General features: G+C 36.7%; 1 protein-coding gene across 21 annotated transcripts in view; it reads left to right on the top strand.

Moving 5' to 3' along the window:
* MBNL2 (muscleblind like splicing regulator 2) overlaps positions 1-17,138 on the top strand; it is a 66,694-nt gene that overhangs the window by 22,811 nt on the left and 26,745 nt on the right. For 6 of the 21 annotated variants that reach the window (XM_087937971.1, XM_026708336.2, XM_026708333.2 and 3 more), the window contains exons 2-7: positions 52-759; positions 7,270-7,434; positions 9,740-9,937; positions 11,535-11,798; positions 16,177-16,230; positions 16,817-16,970. In XM_087937971.1, the coding sequence (XP_087794097.1) occupies positions 586-759; positions 7,270-7,434; positions 9,740-9,937; positions 11,535-11,798; positions 16,177-16,230; positions 16,817-16,970 (1,009 nt within the window). In that variant the 5' untranslated portion in view covers positions 52-585. The remainder of the gene's footprint in view (positions 1-51; positions 760-7,269; positions 7,435-9,739; positions 9,938-11,534; positions 11,799-16,176; positions 16,231-16,816; positions 16,971-17,138) is intronic. The other 15 variants (XM_087937983.1, XM_087937979.1, XM_087937980.1 and 12 more) reach the window with 3 other exon arrangements.

The raw sequence follows: 17,138 nt of genomic DNA, 5'->3' as shown, positions 1-17,138 counted from the left end.
AAACTTGTATTTATATATTATTTGAATAACTTTTTCACTTTGTTTTCACAGGTTTCTGCACTATAAGTGCCTTATGTAGTCATTGTACAGTGACAACCTCATTCTTATGATCATCTCTCACAGCTAGATATTGGCTTTAACCTTACAAATCAACTATAGCAGCTGCTTCCTGTGAATCTGATTCCAGAATTTACAAAACGTGTGAAAAAATATTGAACTAAACAAGAACTGCTGAATCTGTAGCCATTCCTACCTAATCAACACCAACGAAGAGGATACTACAGCCTAAAATGTATAAAAGAATGCCATTGTATGAAAACAAAGTTTTTTTCCCCCAGTAGCATGAACGTTGGCCAGAAATGCTACTGAGCATGAATATATTGCAGACAAAAGTGTACAAGTGGCATATATTGGTTGATAACTACAATGTTCACTGATAATAGCCGCTTTGTACATTATCTTCGTAGGCATTGGATTTTCTTAAGCTATGCCTGGTTTTATTGAAAGGAACATCTTGGCTTTTTAGAGTTTTTAAACCGAGACTATTTCATTAACGACTCACAAAATCAAAAGCTGTTTTACATCATGGCTTCAATTGTTGCTCCAGTGAGAGACACAAAATGGCTGACGCTAGAAGTGTGCAGGCAGTTTCAGAGAGGGACTTGTTCACGTTCTGATGAGGAATGTAAATTTGCACATCCGTCCAAAAGCTGCCAGGTTGAAAGTGGAAGAGTGATTGCCTGCTTTGATTCACTAAAGGTAAGAATGCATGCATTAGAAGGAGATACTGTAAAACATATCCTTGTATTGAGCTCTGGTTCTCATCCCTGAATGGGTTATATCTAGTCAGTTTTCTCAACAATGGTGTAGAACTGGTTTGCTGTTGCTTTTTTCCAAGATGTTTCGTAACTTCCTAGACTAGGAATTCCTTGTTGCTATCCCACCCCATCTCCAATTGAGCCTGGTTCAGTTTAGCTTCCAAATCTAACTTAAGTTGTAGAGATGAGGCCACTTGATTCCTACAGTAAATAGTTTATTGTTTTTAATTGTTCAGATTTTGTTAAGAGTAGCTCAGTTAATGCCTTACTGATTAATAAACACTGGTCACTAGTACTCAAGAACTAGAACAAGAAAACCTGAATTCTAGTCCTACCTTAGGCAAGGAAGTCAGCTGGATGACTTTGAGCTAGTCCCTCCTCCTCAGCTCTAAGATGACAGTGGCAAATCACTTCTGAAAATGTTGCCAAGAAGACTGCATGGTCTTTCCCAGCAGTTGCCAGAGATCAAGTCTGATTCAAAGACATATTGCCTTGCTTCATATTCATATAACACACATAACATATGCTATGCTTTATATTGTTTCAGTGTCGCTGAATTATTAGGAACTCTCTGTGTTCAGAGCTTAGTTCCCTCCTCCGGCCACAAGAGAATATGTCTTATTGGCTACAATTGAAGTCCTGCCTAAATTTATCATTAGATGTATTATTGATATATAGAATAGAATAGAATAGAATAGAATAGAATAGAATAGAATAGAATAGAATAGAATAGAATAGAATAGAATTCTTTATTGGCCAAGTGTGATTGGATGCACAAGGAATTTGTCTTGGTGCAAATGCTCTCAGTGTACTTAAAAGAAAAGATACGTTTGTCAAGAGTCAAGAATCATCAGGTACAACACTTAGTGATAGTCATAGGGTACAATAAGCAATCAAATCATACTAGGAAACAGTCAATATAAATCGAAAGGGTGCAAGTGACAAAGTTACAGTCATACAGTCACAAGTGGGAGGGGATGGGTGATAAGGAGTGATGAGAAGATTAATAGTAATAGTAATGCAGACTTTGTAAATAGTTGGACACTATTGAGAGAATTATTTATTTAGCAGAGTGATAGCATTCGGGGGAAAAACTGATATAAGTAAATCTTAGATTCATGCATTGAACTATGATGGATTATGGAACATCTGCCTGTACAATAGAAGTAAAAAGCCTCACCCACAGTACCAGTAGTAAAAAAATTTGAATCCCACCACTGGTTCACAGCCTTTTGGTACCGGTATTAGGCAGAGTACTGGACATGCTTTCATTTCTTCAGCTGTTGTAATATATTCCTTTTTGCGGGTTTTAAATTTGTGATGTAGAAAATTTTAAATTGCACAAGCAAAGTGTTGAAAAATGAATGAGAATTACTGGATCCTTTTTTTCCCTTTTTCTTTTTTCTTTTTGCATCTGTGAGTATTTATCTGCATCCAGTATTCTTATCAGCCATTTTTCTACTTTTTAAAAAAAAGTGGACTCAGGACTTTAGAGACCAGTCAGCTTAACCTCAGCACTTGAGGAAATCCTAAGAAAGACAGTGGTTTCACAAGCTCATATGAAGGTTCTAGGTGATTACATGAAACCAACATGGGTTAATTAAGAACAGGTCATTCCCTCTGAGAAATGTGAAGTTTATATACAAGTTGATGGAATAGTCCCAAACTAGATGTGGTCCTAAAAAGTCACAATTGTACCAAGATGGTCTGGTTTTAAAATTGAGAAAAAGGTTAAATATTTGGGTGTGACTTGACTAATATGAATTGTATGTGATTTCAAAATAATTATGATATGGAATGAAGATTAAAAAAGGATATGTTATGATGAGAAAAATTGCAATTGTCATTATTGGGAAGAATCTCTATGATTAAGATGAACATTTTACTAGAATGGTCATTTGATTTCAAACAATACCCATATTGATGACTGATGTTAGGACTATGAGATTTGAAATTATATTTTGCAGTTTGTTGTTTAGAATGTACAAGGAGTACGTGACTTTGAGAAATTGTAGATGTTAAAAATCACTTTATTAGAAATGTCATATTGAGAGTTTGGTATATAGGTATAAGGCAAGATTGTTTTCTAAAATCCAGTAGTGATTGTACCCCAGGAAAGGATCCAAGCACTATTGGATTGGACAGTCAGTTCTCTTTTTTAGAAGAGAAATGATAACTAAAGAAAAATGCTAACTTATGCTGATGTATTGATTTTTTTCTCAAGGAGAATTTAAGTTAAAAACAAGAGAGGATCCAGAATTGAAAGGTTATATATGTCATTGGTTTCTTGTGTTCAGTTAATGGAAAGGTTAAAATCTGATAAAAAGAACTATAAGTTTGAATATGGTAAGACTGAATTTGATGTGGCACTGTGTAGAAATGCTGACCATATTAGTGCTAAGATATATAAACCTCCTCGCCAGCAATCCACAACCAGATAAACAGAAATTATCAACAGGATTAATACCAGACCAACAATCAAGCAGTTAATCAATACCCCAATCAAGGAACTATCAACTGAGATAAACAAACAGTAAACAACAGCTTAATCAAGGAAGTATCAGGAAGAAAACAAACTGCCACCAACACTGACAGGGCAAGGAGCTTGTATATAAGCAGAGAGCAAACTCTACTCCATTCTAGAACTGATGATGCTATCTAGTTGGATAAAAACATACAGGTGAAACTTGAAAAATTAGAATATCCTGCAGAAGTTCATTTATTTCAGTAATGCAACTTAAAAGGTGAAACTAATATATGAGATAGACTCATTACATGCAAAGCAAGATAGTTCAAGCTGATGATGGCATAATGTGGCATAATTGAGATGATTATGGCTTACAACTCATGAAAACCCCAAATCCAAATCTCAAAAAATTAGAATATTGTGAAAAGTTTCAATATTCTAGGCTCAAAGTGTCTCACTCTAATCAGATAATTAAGCCATAACACCTGCAAAGGGTTCCTGAGCCTTTAAATGGTCTCTCAGTCTGGTTCAGTAGGAATCACAATCATGGGAAAGACTGCTGACCTGACAGTTGTGCAGAAAACCATCACTGACACCCTCCATAAGGAGGGAAAGCCTCAAAGGGTAGTTGCAAAAGAAGTTGAATGTTCCCAAAGTGCTGTATCAAAGCACATTAATAGAAAGTTATGTGGAAGGGAAAAGTGTGGAAGAAAAAGGTGCACAAGCAGCAGGGTGACCACAGCCTGGAGAGGATTGTCAGGAAAAGGCCATTCAAAAGTGTTGGGGACTTTCACAAGGAGTGGACTGAGGCTGGAGTCAGTGCATCAAGAGCCACCCACACATAGACGGATCCTGGACATGGGCTTCAAATGTCGTATTCCTCTTGTCAAGCCGCTCCTGAACAGAAACAACCTCAGAAGCGTCTTACCTGGGCTAAAGAAAAACAGAACTGGTCTGTTGCTCAGTGGTCCAAAGTCCTCTTTTCTGATGAGAGCAACTTTTTCATCTCATTTGGAAACCAAGGACCCAGAGACTGGAGGAAGAATGGAGAGGCACATACTGCAAGATGCTTGAAGTCCAGTGTGAAGTTTCCACAGTCTGTGTTGATTTGGAGAGCTATTGAAGCATCCTGGTCTTCCATAACACCTCAGCAGTGCAAAAGGCTGATAGCTTCCATGCCACGCCGCATTGAGGCAGTAATTGCTGCAAAAGGGGCCCAAACCAAGTACTGAATACATATGCATGCTTATACTTTTCAGAGGTCTGATATTGTTCTATGTACAATCCTTGTTTTATTGATTACCTGTAATCTAATTTTCTGAGATTGTGGATTTTGGGTTTTCATGAGCTGTAAGCCATCTTAATTATGACAAATCACGGCTTGAATTATCTTGCTTTACATGTAATGAGTCTATCTCATATATTAGTTTCACCTTTTAAGTTGCATTACTGAAATAAATGAACTGTTGCACGATATTCTAATTTTTTGAGTTTCACCTGTACATGCAGGAAAACAACAGCAAGGTCAGACAGGACCAAGGACTCCACATGCATAATTGGATTTTAAATATTCGTTGTAAATGTAAGAACACTGAGGGTACACTCTTATCTTTGGTGGACAAGTCAGAAAACTAGAAAATGTAGGAATCAAATATATATTTTGATTCAGAAGATATTAAAAGGAAATGTACAGTTGAAACTAGAGACTTTCCTTTTGTAGTTAATGGACAAACAGATTGAAAAATCTGACTTATGACCATTTTTCACACTTACAACCATTGCAGCATCCCCATGATTAGATGACCAACATTCAGATGCTTGGGAACTGAGTCATATTTATGACGGTTGTAGGGCCCTGGGGTCGTGTGATCAGTTTATGTAACCTTCTGATAAGCAAAGTCAATGGGATAAGCAGATTCACTTAACAATCATGTTACTAACTTAACAACTGCAGTTGTTCACTTAACAACGGTTGCTAAAAAGGTTATAGAATGGGGCAAAACTCACTTAACTGTTTCATTTAGCAATATAAATTTTGGGCTCCATTGTACCCTGTTTCTCCAACAATACGGCCTCCCCCAATAGGAAGTCCCAGCATGTTTTATAGGCATGAAATGAAATTAAGCCCCTCCCTCCAAATTAAGGCCTATATTAAAACATGGGAATGGTGGGGGGGGCTTGCCGTTAGGAAGTACTTTTGTTGCACACCCGGATATGGTGCTGCCTGCGTTGACCCCGATACGAAGTGCCCCACCAACGCCAAGGTCAACATCCAAGCCGTTGCCACCCACCCGCCTGAAGATGCAAGTGGGGGTGGTGGGAATTAAGTCATCCCCGAAAAAAGACAGCCTAGCCCTTTTTTCGGGGCTCAAAAAAAAAAAAAAAAGACCCGGCCTTATTATATGAGAAGCATGGTAGTTGTAACTCAAGGACTATCTGTACACAAAAATGGAAGGATAGATGGTTAAGCCGATGGGATTGTCAGAAATGGAAGAAACTGACAGCTTTGTTTAAAGAAAAGATTTATCAATTTTTGTTTCTATCAAGAAACCACTTTTGGACTTTTTGCAAGAAAATGAAAGAAATGAAATTGTGATTTTGGGACTTGATAAAAACTATATGGGATTATAGAATTAGTGTGAATTACAGCTATTTTAAAGTGAGTGTTTGATATATTTTAAATCTACATTTGTACCAAAGGAAGTTGGAAGTCATTCTTATTCTCTACTTTTCATTCCTTTTTCTTTTCTGCCTTTTTATCTTGTCCTTTCCTTTCCTTCCCCTTCTATACTTATACTATCCTACCCTAAGCTACTATACACTATACTACTTAAACAACACAATTGTTCTGAGATAAGTTTTTGAATGTGTGAGCACCACAGATTTTGAAAGTCAGCTTCAGAAATTTACTTTTTATAAAGCCCTTCAAATGGGTTTGGAAAATGCAGTTCTGTTCTCATTCATCTTCATGCCTACATATAAAGTTTTTTAAAAAAAATTTCCTTTACTAAAGAGAAACAGAAACAAAAATTACAATAAAAATGTTGAGCCTGGTAGTCTTCCTAACATCAATCTTTGTCATTACTTTGCTAAATTGAGTAATAATATTACATAATTTCATTCCGTATACATTAACTATGCATATAATCATTCCTTATTTACATGAATCTTCATCATCTCTAACGAACCATAAAATTTGTCCCATGTTTTATAATAATCAAAATCTTCCTTATTTTTTAGTTCCTTTGTTAGTTTATCCATTTCTGCGCATCTCATGATTTTCCCCAATATATCCAATTCATTTGGGATATCTTTACTTTTCCAATTCTGTGCATACGCCAATCTTGCTGCAGTTATTGCATGGATTATTAGAAATATATTTTCTTTATCATAATTCCTCGAATTGATCCCTAGCAGAAAGAACTCTGGTTGATATTCTATTTTCTTTGCACACATTTCTTCTATCTAATTATGTAGATTTTGCCAATATTTTTGGGCCTCTTTACAACTCCACCATAAGTGATAGTATGTTCCTTTTTCCTTATTACATTTCCAACATCTGGGAGAAAAGTTTGAATTTATTGTTGCCAATCTTGATGGGGATAGCTACATATAAAGTTTTGAAAGACCATGGAAAAGGATTCAAATCTGCCTTAGTGCATTCCTATTCTATTTCTGTCCTTCTTCTTTATAGCGTACATTAGAAACTTCATCAAATGTGATGAACATTATTTTGTAATATGTTATATCTACAGGGCATTACAAAAGAAAAGATATGGGAATACTTTCCACCTAATTTTGGTAAAATGCATAATGCAATTATAACAGATGTGTAACGCCACCAAGAAATGTCAACAGAGCAATTCAGTCCAATATACTATTTGATTTATACGAAAGGCTAATTTGGAGGATATGAAATAGCTGCTTTATAATTACAGATCATTATAAAATTTCCCAAAATGGATCATTTTGTATCGTTTTCAGGGCCGTTGCACGAGGGAGAACTGCAAATATCTTCATCCACCAACACATTTGAAAACTCAGCTAGAAATTAATGGCAGGAACAACCTGATCCAACAGAAAACTGCAGCAGCAGTGCTGGCTCAGCAGATGCAATTTATATTCCCAGGAGCACCTCTTCAGCCAATGGTCAGTACTTTTAATGAAATGCCAGCCCAATGCTTGATTCTTCATAGCTGATATCTGACTAACATTATAAATAAATGAATGAATTTATTATAATTTTAATGTATAAATTACAACAGGCTGTCATCCAATATTGTCCAGTAAAAATGTATAAATCGTTTTTATGAACCTTTTCTGTTTGTAATCTTATTGCAGCTGTTGAACTGTCTGCATTTTGGGGGACAAGCCAGTTTATTCTGGATAAACTACAAAGAAAAACATAGTGAGATTCAGTTAAGCTGAATAAGTTATATATTAATTTGCTTATCACATGTATGCATATATTTATAAATACAGTATATAGTATTTGCACACCCTTCTAATTTATTTATGGGGATTGGTGAATAATTAGTAATGAAAATGTAGCCTGTGATGTGAAAATCTTAAAGTGACCCAGAAACTTTTCGAAATATAGAAATCATTAAAAGTAAAAATGGTAAGAAATCTGGGGTTGTGATTAAGGTATTAAATGAGAAACCAGGAGTTTTAATATGGCTTTAGGCATGAAATCAGCTGTATGATGTTGCCAAGACAACTTTTCAGGCAATCACCAGAAGTCCACAGTGACTTGAAGATGCGTATGAGCGTTCTTTCTCTCTCTCCCCCTCCTTCCCTCTCCCCCTCCCTCCCTCCCTCTCACGCACGCACACACACACTTTATTTATATACTGCTTGGATCAGAAATGTAATGTTTTTCAGATGCTATTACTCTTTTAAGAAAGACTTAAATCTAGACTTGGGGTAAAAAGGCAGAGCTTTCATTTAAGCAGTAATTCCTGTATGTTTAAAATTTCTAACTTTCAATGTTTTTGTGCTCAATAACATCAGAAAGGACCTTAATGTATAAATCTTTTCACCCTTGTTAGAAGAATTAACATGTAGCATAATCATGCATATTAAATTATAGTTTTGATTTATTTCCAGCAGGTCATATCAAGGTATGTCCTCAACTATCCTGTTTGTATTAGCAAGACATGCTACTTTATCATTAAATTAATTTTGTTTCAGTAAATTTACGTGGCCATTCTTTGGTTAATTAAGCATCCTTTCTCTATTTTTAATTTTTTTTAGAAAAATTTTATTAAGTAAACATTAAAAACAATTAAACACAATGCAACTTTCTTGGCAGTCATTTTGGCCATACATACTATAACATAAAATAGATATAACAGTTGATCTTTCCTTTTTCCTACATTGTTAATTTAATGCTAGTTACATATTTGTTTCTATTTACATTTGTATACATATTTGCAACCTAATTTCTTTTTCATCTCCTTTTCCCCTTATAATCCTTATACTCATATCATAATCATCTATTATATTTCATTTTCTTTAGCCTACATAACTTTAACCTTCATTCCTATAAAGCATCAACAATTTCTTCTTTTCCTTGACTCCAGCCATTGATATATTTTGCTCCAGACTTCATAATACTCTGTTTCACCCTTATCCTTCATTTCTAGAGTTATTCTGTCTATCTCTGCACAGACTAATATTTTCTTTATTATTTCGCTTTCAACGGGGGTATTGTCATTCTTCCAGTTTTGGGCATAAACCAATCTCGCAGCTGTTATTATGTGCAACATTAAGTATATTATTTTTAATTTATATATGTGCAATGTACATTCATTCCCTCAAATATGAACATGGCTCCAAAACTTTCATGTTGAATCACAAAGTTTACCTTTCCTGGATAATGCCTGTTTCAGAATCCTTTGGAATGGGTTCATCAAAATTAAAACATGATACTCAGTTTTAATTTATTAAGAAAGCCACAAATATCTAGACCGGGATGTCAAACTCCATTTCATTGAGGGCCGGGTCAGGGTTGAGTTTGTTCTTAAGGGGGCACCACGGGTGGGGGTGACCGTGATGGCCTTGTGCAGCCTTCTGTCAGCGAAAATGGGGGGGATGCATGCTTTTGCTGGCAGAGGGCTGCAGGGGGCCATGACAGCCAAAACCGGGGCCCGGGGGGCGCGTGCATCCCTCCTGAGCTTCATTTTTGCTGGCAGAGGCACCAGGGGCTGGCCATTCGCTGTTTCCAGGGGTGGCCCCCAGCCCCCCTGCAGGCCTTGAGTTTGACACCCCTGATCTAGGCACTGAGTTGATACATTCTCTTAAGTCAAAATATGGGTTATTTCAATTTAGCAAGTGTGTGGACTCCGCTAACATAAATCAGTGAACTTTGATATTGAATTTATCACAGAACATGTGTTTATTTTTCATTTCTTTATGCTTATTTATCATTCCTTTTTATTCTCTCTTTCAGCCATCATTTCCAGTAGGACCAACAATAGGATCTAATCCAGCACTAAACTTTGCACCATATTTAGCTCCAGTTACTTCTGGGGTTGGATTGGTTCCTACAGAAATTGTTCCCACACAATCTGTAATTGTTCCTGGAAATCCTGTCTCTGTCTCTGGATCAACTACATCACAGAAACTCCTCAGGACAGATAAACTGGAGGTATCGTGAGCATCATTCTTCTGATACATTCAGTATTTGATATTTGGTTATATAGGATTATGAATAAACACAGTGACTATGTTTAAATATAGAGAAAACTCCATTTCATTTCAGTTGGCTACTTAGCATAAGCAATGCAGATCCTCTGTTCCGGAACCGTGGTGTCATAATTGTGCTGACTTGAAGAAGTGCAGAGTTCATTATCATGGCTATGCAAAGCTTTGATACATTTCACTTAGCACTAGAACTGGGGTGTCAAACTGAAGGCCCGCAGGCTGTTTCAGCCCATGGAGTGCTAAGAACTGTGACCACCCTGGAAATAGCGAAGAACTGGCCCATGGCACTTCTCCAACAAAAATGGAGTGTGGGAGGGCTGCATTTTGGCCGTGTTGGCCTCCTGCAGCCCTCTGTCAGTGCAAACAGCTACCAAAAGGGAGCTCGGGAACCTGCTGGCAGAGCATTTGGGCCGCCACAGGAGCCGCTGACACAAGTGACCTCAAGCTGGCCACGCTCACCCTGGCCACACCCACTCCAGCCCACTGAGTTCAAACACAACCCTGATGCGGCCCTCAATGAAATTGAATTTGACTCCCCTGCACTAGAAGGTAAGAAGATCTTCTACCTCATGAAACATCAGCACAGGTCTTGTTAATCTTGACTGGATGCTTTAGTTTAGGGTGAGTGATTTCTGTACACGAACAGAAGAGCTCTGAAAGGTTAGAAATTCAGTTAAAGTGGTTACCTGAATCACCTTTGGAGCAAATCATCTCTTCAGACTTTTTCATGGCCTAGTAATTGTTTCTGCAGCAATTGTAATCTATTTTGTAATTTGTAGTTCACATTAATTTGGAAACAGAGATAATAAACTAAGGGAAAAACAGTTAAGTTCAATTAATGGTAGTCCATTAGTACCTTTGTGTTCTCCATTCTTAGAGAGGTGACCGTTACATATGAAAAATCTGAGCTTATTTCTTGAGTTCTGTCAGTCAGAAGTTGAGATATACAACTTCAATATACTAATGGTACCTACCTCCATGGCATCCAATGACTTCACCCACCAGTTTCATATAGAACGGTGTGGGGAGAGGGCAGCGCTTTATGGAACCCCAAAAAGCAGAGGTTTAGGGCTAAACTTGTCTCCCCTGTCAACACTGAATGGAACGTATCCATTAGGAAGGAGAAGCACCGTAACACCACATCCTCCTTCCTAACCCCTGAGTTACTCCAGAAGGATACCACAGTTGATAATGTTAAAAGTCACTAAGAGATCAAGGACCCAGATGGATTCAAGATCCATGCAGAATTTATACAATAGTGGAGCCTGTGTTATAGACCAGGGGCATCAAACTCGCGGAGTCACATGACATATGGGGCTTTTTCCCTCCTTTACTAAACCGGGCATGGGTGTGGCCAGCGTGTGACACATCCAGCCCAGGGGCCATGAGTTTGACAGCCCTGTTATAGACTGAGATTAAAGGTTTTAACAATTTTCAGAGGTTATTTGGGCACGGGTTCAAAAATTGCCTTTTAAATTATTTCTTGTGCTCGGTGTGTAATTAACGCTCATGTGCATAGTAAATGTTGCTTTGTTCCCCAGGTTTGCCGGGAATTCCAGAGAGGAAATTGTGCACGGGGTGAAACCGATTGTCGCTTTGCACATCCTGCTGACAGCACAATGATTGATACAAATGACAACACTGTAACTGTTTGTATGGATTACATAAAAGGGCGTTGCCTGAGGGAAAAATGCAAATATTTTCACCCTCCTGCTCACTTACAGGCCAAAATCAAAGCAGCTCAGCACCAGACAAACCAAGCGGCAGTAGTGGCCCAGGCAGCTGCTACAGCTGCTACAGTCATGGTGAGTGCAAGGGGAACGGGGTCCTTTAAGTCCTTGAGATGGCTACTTTTAAGATGGATTTTTGTTACGAATTAGCAACCCAGGAAATCTGTTTTACTCAGTAATTTCAGAACAAGGAGTATCTTCCTGGAATGCAGTCGAGCTCAAGTTTTAACTGCCCTACTTAGTACAGGCTCTTATTTCTAAAGATTAACTTGTTTTTCGCTTGAATGCTTTGAAATTTGGATAAATTGGTCTGCTGACTTACATACACATGGTGGTTTAGAAAATATCTGATGCAGTTTTCTAGCTAGGTCTTTATTTATTAAATTTGCATGTTGGCTGTTCCAAATGGAGTCATGGTATCTTACACAGTGACTACAATGATTAAAACCTTAGAAAGGAAGGGTGGATGAATTCATTCATATGTCTTTTAAACTGAGGGCAAATTACTGGGTGTCTTCTTTTTCAAACTAATTTGAAAAAGAGATTAGGTAGAAATACGGTTTGTGATAGATTGATATGTATTCTCTGTATAGACTGAATCCCAGGAAGGAAACCTGTGCAAGAAATTTTGCCCAATCACTCACTATACCTTACAAGGATAATCTTGAAGGTTCTGTTGTGATATTATTCTGCTAGGATGATCTTTTGAGTCCACCATTTGTATTTCTTCCTTTTTCCAAAAAGAAAAAAATCACATTGTCACCTATTGGAGTTTTTGTAAACTTCATTATTTTTGACATCTAGTCATTGTCCCAAGAACCAAGGGGGTGAAATAATTATACTGTTTGTATCTATCTTTGGCTTTATAAAATGTCATTGTTTTGCTAAGTTTTCAAACAAACAGTACTAAACAGATAGCTTTCTGTATCTTCCTAAAACAAGGATTTTAAAACTTGGCAAGTTTAAGACTTATGGACTTCAACTCCCAGAATTCCTGAGCTAACATGACTGGAGGAGGAATTCTGAGAATTAAAGTCCACAAGTCTTAAAAGCTGTCAAGTTTGAAGACTCCTGTCCTAAAACCTTGTAGGAATATCAGTTTAATGACCAAAACATTTCTACTTTACAAATCTTTACAAAAATAACTTCTTTTGGTTTAGAAGTGATGAGAGCTGTTTTACCTTGATAATGCCCTTTCTATAAGTGGACCCTTTATGGTAATTTATTTGGTTAGTGAGAGTAAATTATTTTTAGTATACTAGATAACACAAGCAGAATGTTCAAATGAGGAGGAAATGAAGTATCCCCAGTACAAAAATCTGTCCTTATTCTTGCCATAGGGCAAGTAATAAAACAAATGTACAGTAGTTACTTTATATAATAGATGGTAGACTGCAGATTGTACATCGAGCCACCATACAAAATATTGTTAGAAAAATATTGTTAGTAGCTTCTTGCAAGCCTCCAAAATGCTCTTAAAACTACCAGAATCATAGAACATAGAATAACAGGGTTGGAGGGGACCATGGAAGTCTTTGAGTCCAACTCCCTGCCCAAGCAGGAGACCCTATACCAGGAGTCTTCAAACTTCGGCAACTTTAAGACTTGTGAGCTTCAACTCCCAGAATTGCCCAGCCAGCATGATTAGCTGAAGAATTACGGGAGTTGAAGTCCACAAATCTTAAAGTTGCCAAGTTTGGAGACCCCTACCCTATGCCATTCTAGACAAATGACTGTCCAATTTGTCTATAATCAATATGACATTTATTGATATCTGCTTTTAGGGATCAGCACTCAAACATCTGCCTCTTTTTAAATAGAAATCTAGATAGACTGACATGATCAAACATAATTTGATATAACATAACAAAACATAATTAAACATAAATAGAAATCCATGAAACAATAAAATTTTACAGGAATTTGTTTAAAAAGAAGGCGCATTTAATGTTTTCAAAATAGGAATTGACAGGTGTAAGCTTAAAAACACTGCTTAAGTTAAGAATTATATTTTTGTTTTGTGTGAGGACTCCTTTCATCACCATTCTAAAGTTAGAGAAGTTATCTTTGGTTGATATCTTGCTGAAATCACTTTAATCATGTCAGTGGGTGGTTAAATTTTAGAATTTGCTGCCATTTGCTGCAAAGATGTGGGCCAATTTGGATTAAAAATTGTTTAAAGTTCTAAGGATAAAATGAGAGCTACTAGGCATTATGACTCTAGAGTACTCAACAGCAGTAAGCCTCTACAGACCAGTTGCTAGGGAACAACTATTAGGAGGTTTTAATGCTCTCCTGACCTCCCTGTGGGCTCCCTATAGGCATTTGATTGGTCACTGTGGGAACAGAGTATTGAACTAGATGATCGTTGGTCTGATCCAACACAGCATTTTTTATAATGTTGTTTAATGTGTTGTTGTTTTGCATAGCTAGCTTACAGTTTGGCTGAGAACAAAACCATTTGTGCCAATACTGAAAATACATCTATAATATATCAATACTAGACATTTTTAAGCAAACAGATCCAGATTAGTAGACACTTGAATCACTGAGGAGTGAGTTCTGAGAAAATGGTGCAGATTAGCATTACGGATATCCCCACTGGAAGAGAACAAAAGTTAATTAGAACTCTCCTTCATCTGTACAAAATTCAGAATATGAGAGTTTATTAGTAAGTTAGAAAAATGTAGGATAGTCAGCATCACCACCAGATGTATTTGTAACTGGTTGACTAACTGCACTTAGTGTGTAGCCCTTAATGGAACTACATCTACATGGAGAGGAGTAAGCAGTGGAGTACCCCAGCATTCTGTTTTAGACCCAATATTCTTCAATATTTTCATAAATTGTTTAGATGAGGGAATACAGGGGAAACTCATCGAATTTGCAGACGACACCAAACTGACAGGAATAGCCAACACCCCAGAAGGCAGGTTCAAGAGCCAGATGGATCTTGACAGACTTGAACGTTGGGCCTGAAATGAAATGAAATTCAATGTAGAGAAAAATAGTGTTTTACACTTAGGCAAGAAAAAACAAATATACAGGTATAGATCAGGTGAAACCTGGCTCAAAAGCCATAACTATGAGAGGAATCTCGGAGTCTTAGTGGACAATTATTTAAATGTGATCCAGCATGTGTTGTAGCTGCCCAAAAAAGCCAATGTAAAGTAGGGCACATTAACAGAAGGATAGAACCAAGATCATGTGAAGTGTTAGTACCATTTTATAATGCCTTAATAAGACCAATGTTGGGATACTCAGTTTTCAATATTTTCAATTTTGGTCACCGCGCTATGAAAAGGATGTTGAAACTCTGGAAAGAGTACAGAGAAGAGCAACAAAATGAGGGGGCTGGAGGCTAAAATGTATGAAGAACAGTTGCAGGAATTGGGTATGTCTAGTCTAGTGAAAAGAAAGTCTAGGGGTTGCATATCAGTGTTTCATTATGCAGTGAGTGTTACAAAGAAGAGCGGGACAAGCTATTTTCCAAAGCACCAGAAAACGAGAAGAAACAATGGAGGGAAACTATTCAATGGGAGAAGTAACCTAGAACTAAGGAGAAATTTCCTAACAATGAGAACAATTAACCAGTGGAATGGCTGAACTTCAGAAGTTGTGGGTGCTCCATAACTGGAGGCTTTTAAGAGGAGACTGGATAGCCATTTTCCTGGAATGGTATAGGGTCTCCTTGAGCAAGAGGTTGAACTAAAAGACCTCGAAGCTCCCTTCCAATTCTGTTATTCTGTTAAAATCCCCAAACAAAATGTGTAATCATTTTTTCCTACTTAACATGGTAATCCGTGGTTCCTAATACAGTTAAAATTAGAGAACATTTTATACTATACTGAATGTGATAAATTAAAGATCAGAAGTAACATTAACTAAAGATCTCAGTAAAAAACAGACTTTAAAATAATATTAATCTTTCTAGGTTTTATATATATGTTCATTTCATTAAAATGTTGTTTTCCTGTGATTTCAATTTTGATTGTTAATTTTTGGAAATTAATGTATGCTTCCTAATATGGCATAACTAACTTACCAGTATTTGTTTAGGAAAATCATTGCAATAACTGCTTTCCTACGTAGTATAAAAGCTTACTGATGCTTATTTGTCTGCAAGCTGCTACTTTGTTCAACTTTCCTAAATTCCAAACATCTGTTTTATTCTTATATGTTTTTAACTAAATTACGATAAATGCATTTTTTGCTTCAGTACTAATCCAAGATGTAACGTTCATTTCTTTAGATGATGAAGTATTTCTGTTGTTGTGCATGTCTAGTGTTCTGTATGTTGTATCTTGCATTCAGAATATTTTTTTCCTTCTCAACTATCCACAATGCAATGCCGTTCCCATGACGCACCTCTGCTTGCTGTTTACCTGTATGTTAATTCGCTTGAATTCCATTGGCCACTGCCATCATGTGCTCGCTGCCTATTCTTAAAAAGACTCAATCGACTGCCAAAGCAATGAAGCGACCTCTTGAAGCAACTGTAGACCTGGTACTTTGACTTTCACCTTTTGCTTTGCATGCAGCTTTTCCAAAATGCAAATAAATTTAACGTTTATCTGAATTCCACTCTTAATTATAAGGCATAATTTCAGTAGTTAAGTAATCTAATTTTCACATGTTATATATGACAGAATAACCTAGCATCTATTCTAACAAAGTTTCATCTTCCATTGACTTATTTTAAAAGTCGAAGTGAAGAAAAAAATGTGATTTTTTTTATCATTGACACTGTTTATTCTATAATAAATAATGTGCCTTTTATAAATAGAAACAAACGCAAATATTTTAACCTTATTTCAAAAAATAATGTTTTCTCTAGGCTCTGTCTAATTACTAATATGATTCTATAAGTTTAGTTTAATTTAGTTTAATTAATTGCCAGTAATAATAAAATTTTACATTGCTGCCTTTGGATCATGGCAAGGCTTCTTCAACTGTTGAAAAAGCTGTAATAATTACACAGTCCTCGTTTTAAGATATAAATCTATGTACATAGATATATATGGATATATATATATATACACGTGTGTGTGTGTGTTTGTATTTGTGTGTGTATGTGTGTATTTAATCCACAGGCCTTTCCATCTGCTGTCCTTCATCCTTTACCAAAGAGACAAGCACTTGAGAAAAACAATGGTGCCAGTGCTATTTTTAATCCCAGTTTCTTGCACTACCAACAGGCTCTTGCTAGTGCACAGTTGCAGCAACATGCATCGTTTATTCCCACAGGTAAGTTCTGTTTAGAAGTAAAGAAATATTTTGATTCCTTTGTCTTTGGATAAAAAAAGCCCCCACGTGATCCCATTCCTTGTGCTTTCATCTGAATAATTGTGTCCTTTTGCCACCTCTTTTAGGAGGACATTGACAAGGCTTTTTTTTTTTTTTGAAAAAAAAAAC

The sequence above is a fragment of the Pseudonaja textilis genome, chromosome 8 (assembly GCF_049901715.1).
Source record: "Pseudonaja textilis isolate UNSWEBS1 chromosome 8, rPseTex1.2, whole genome shotgun sequence".
Taxonomy (NCBI): domain Eukaryota; kingdom Metazoa; phylum Chordata; class Lepidosauria; order Squamata; family Elapidae; genus Pseudonaja; species Pseudonaja textilis.
Note: the sequence above shows the minus strand (reverse complement) of the source record. Positions and strands in the feature narration are given on the sequence as shown.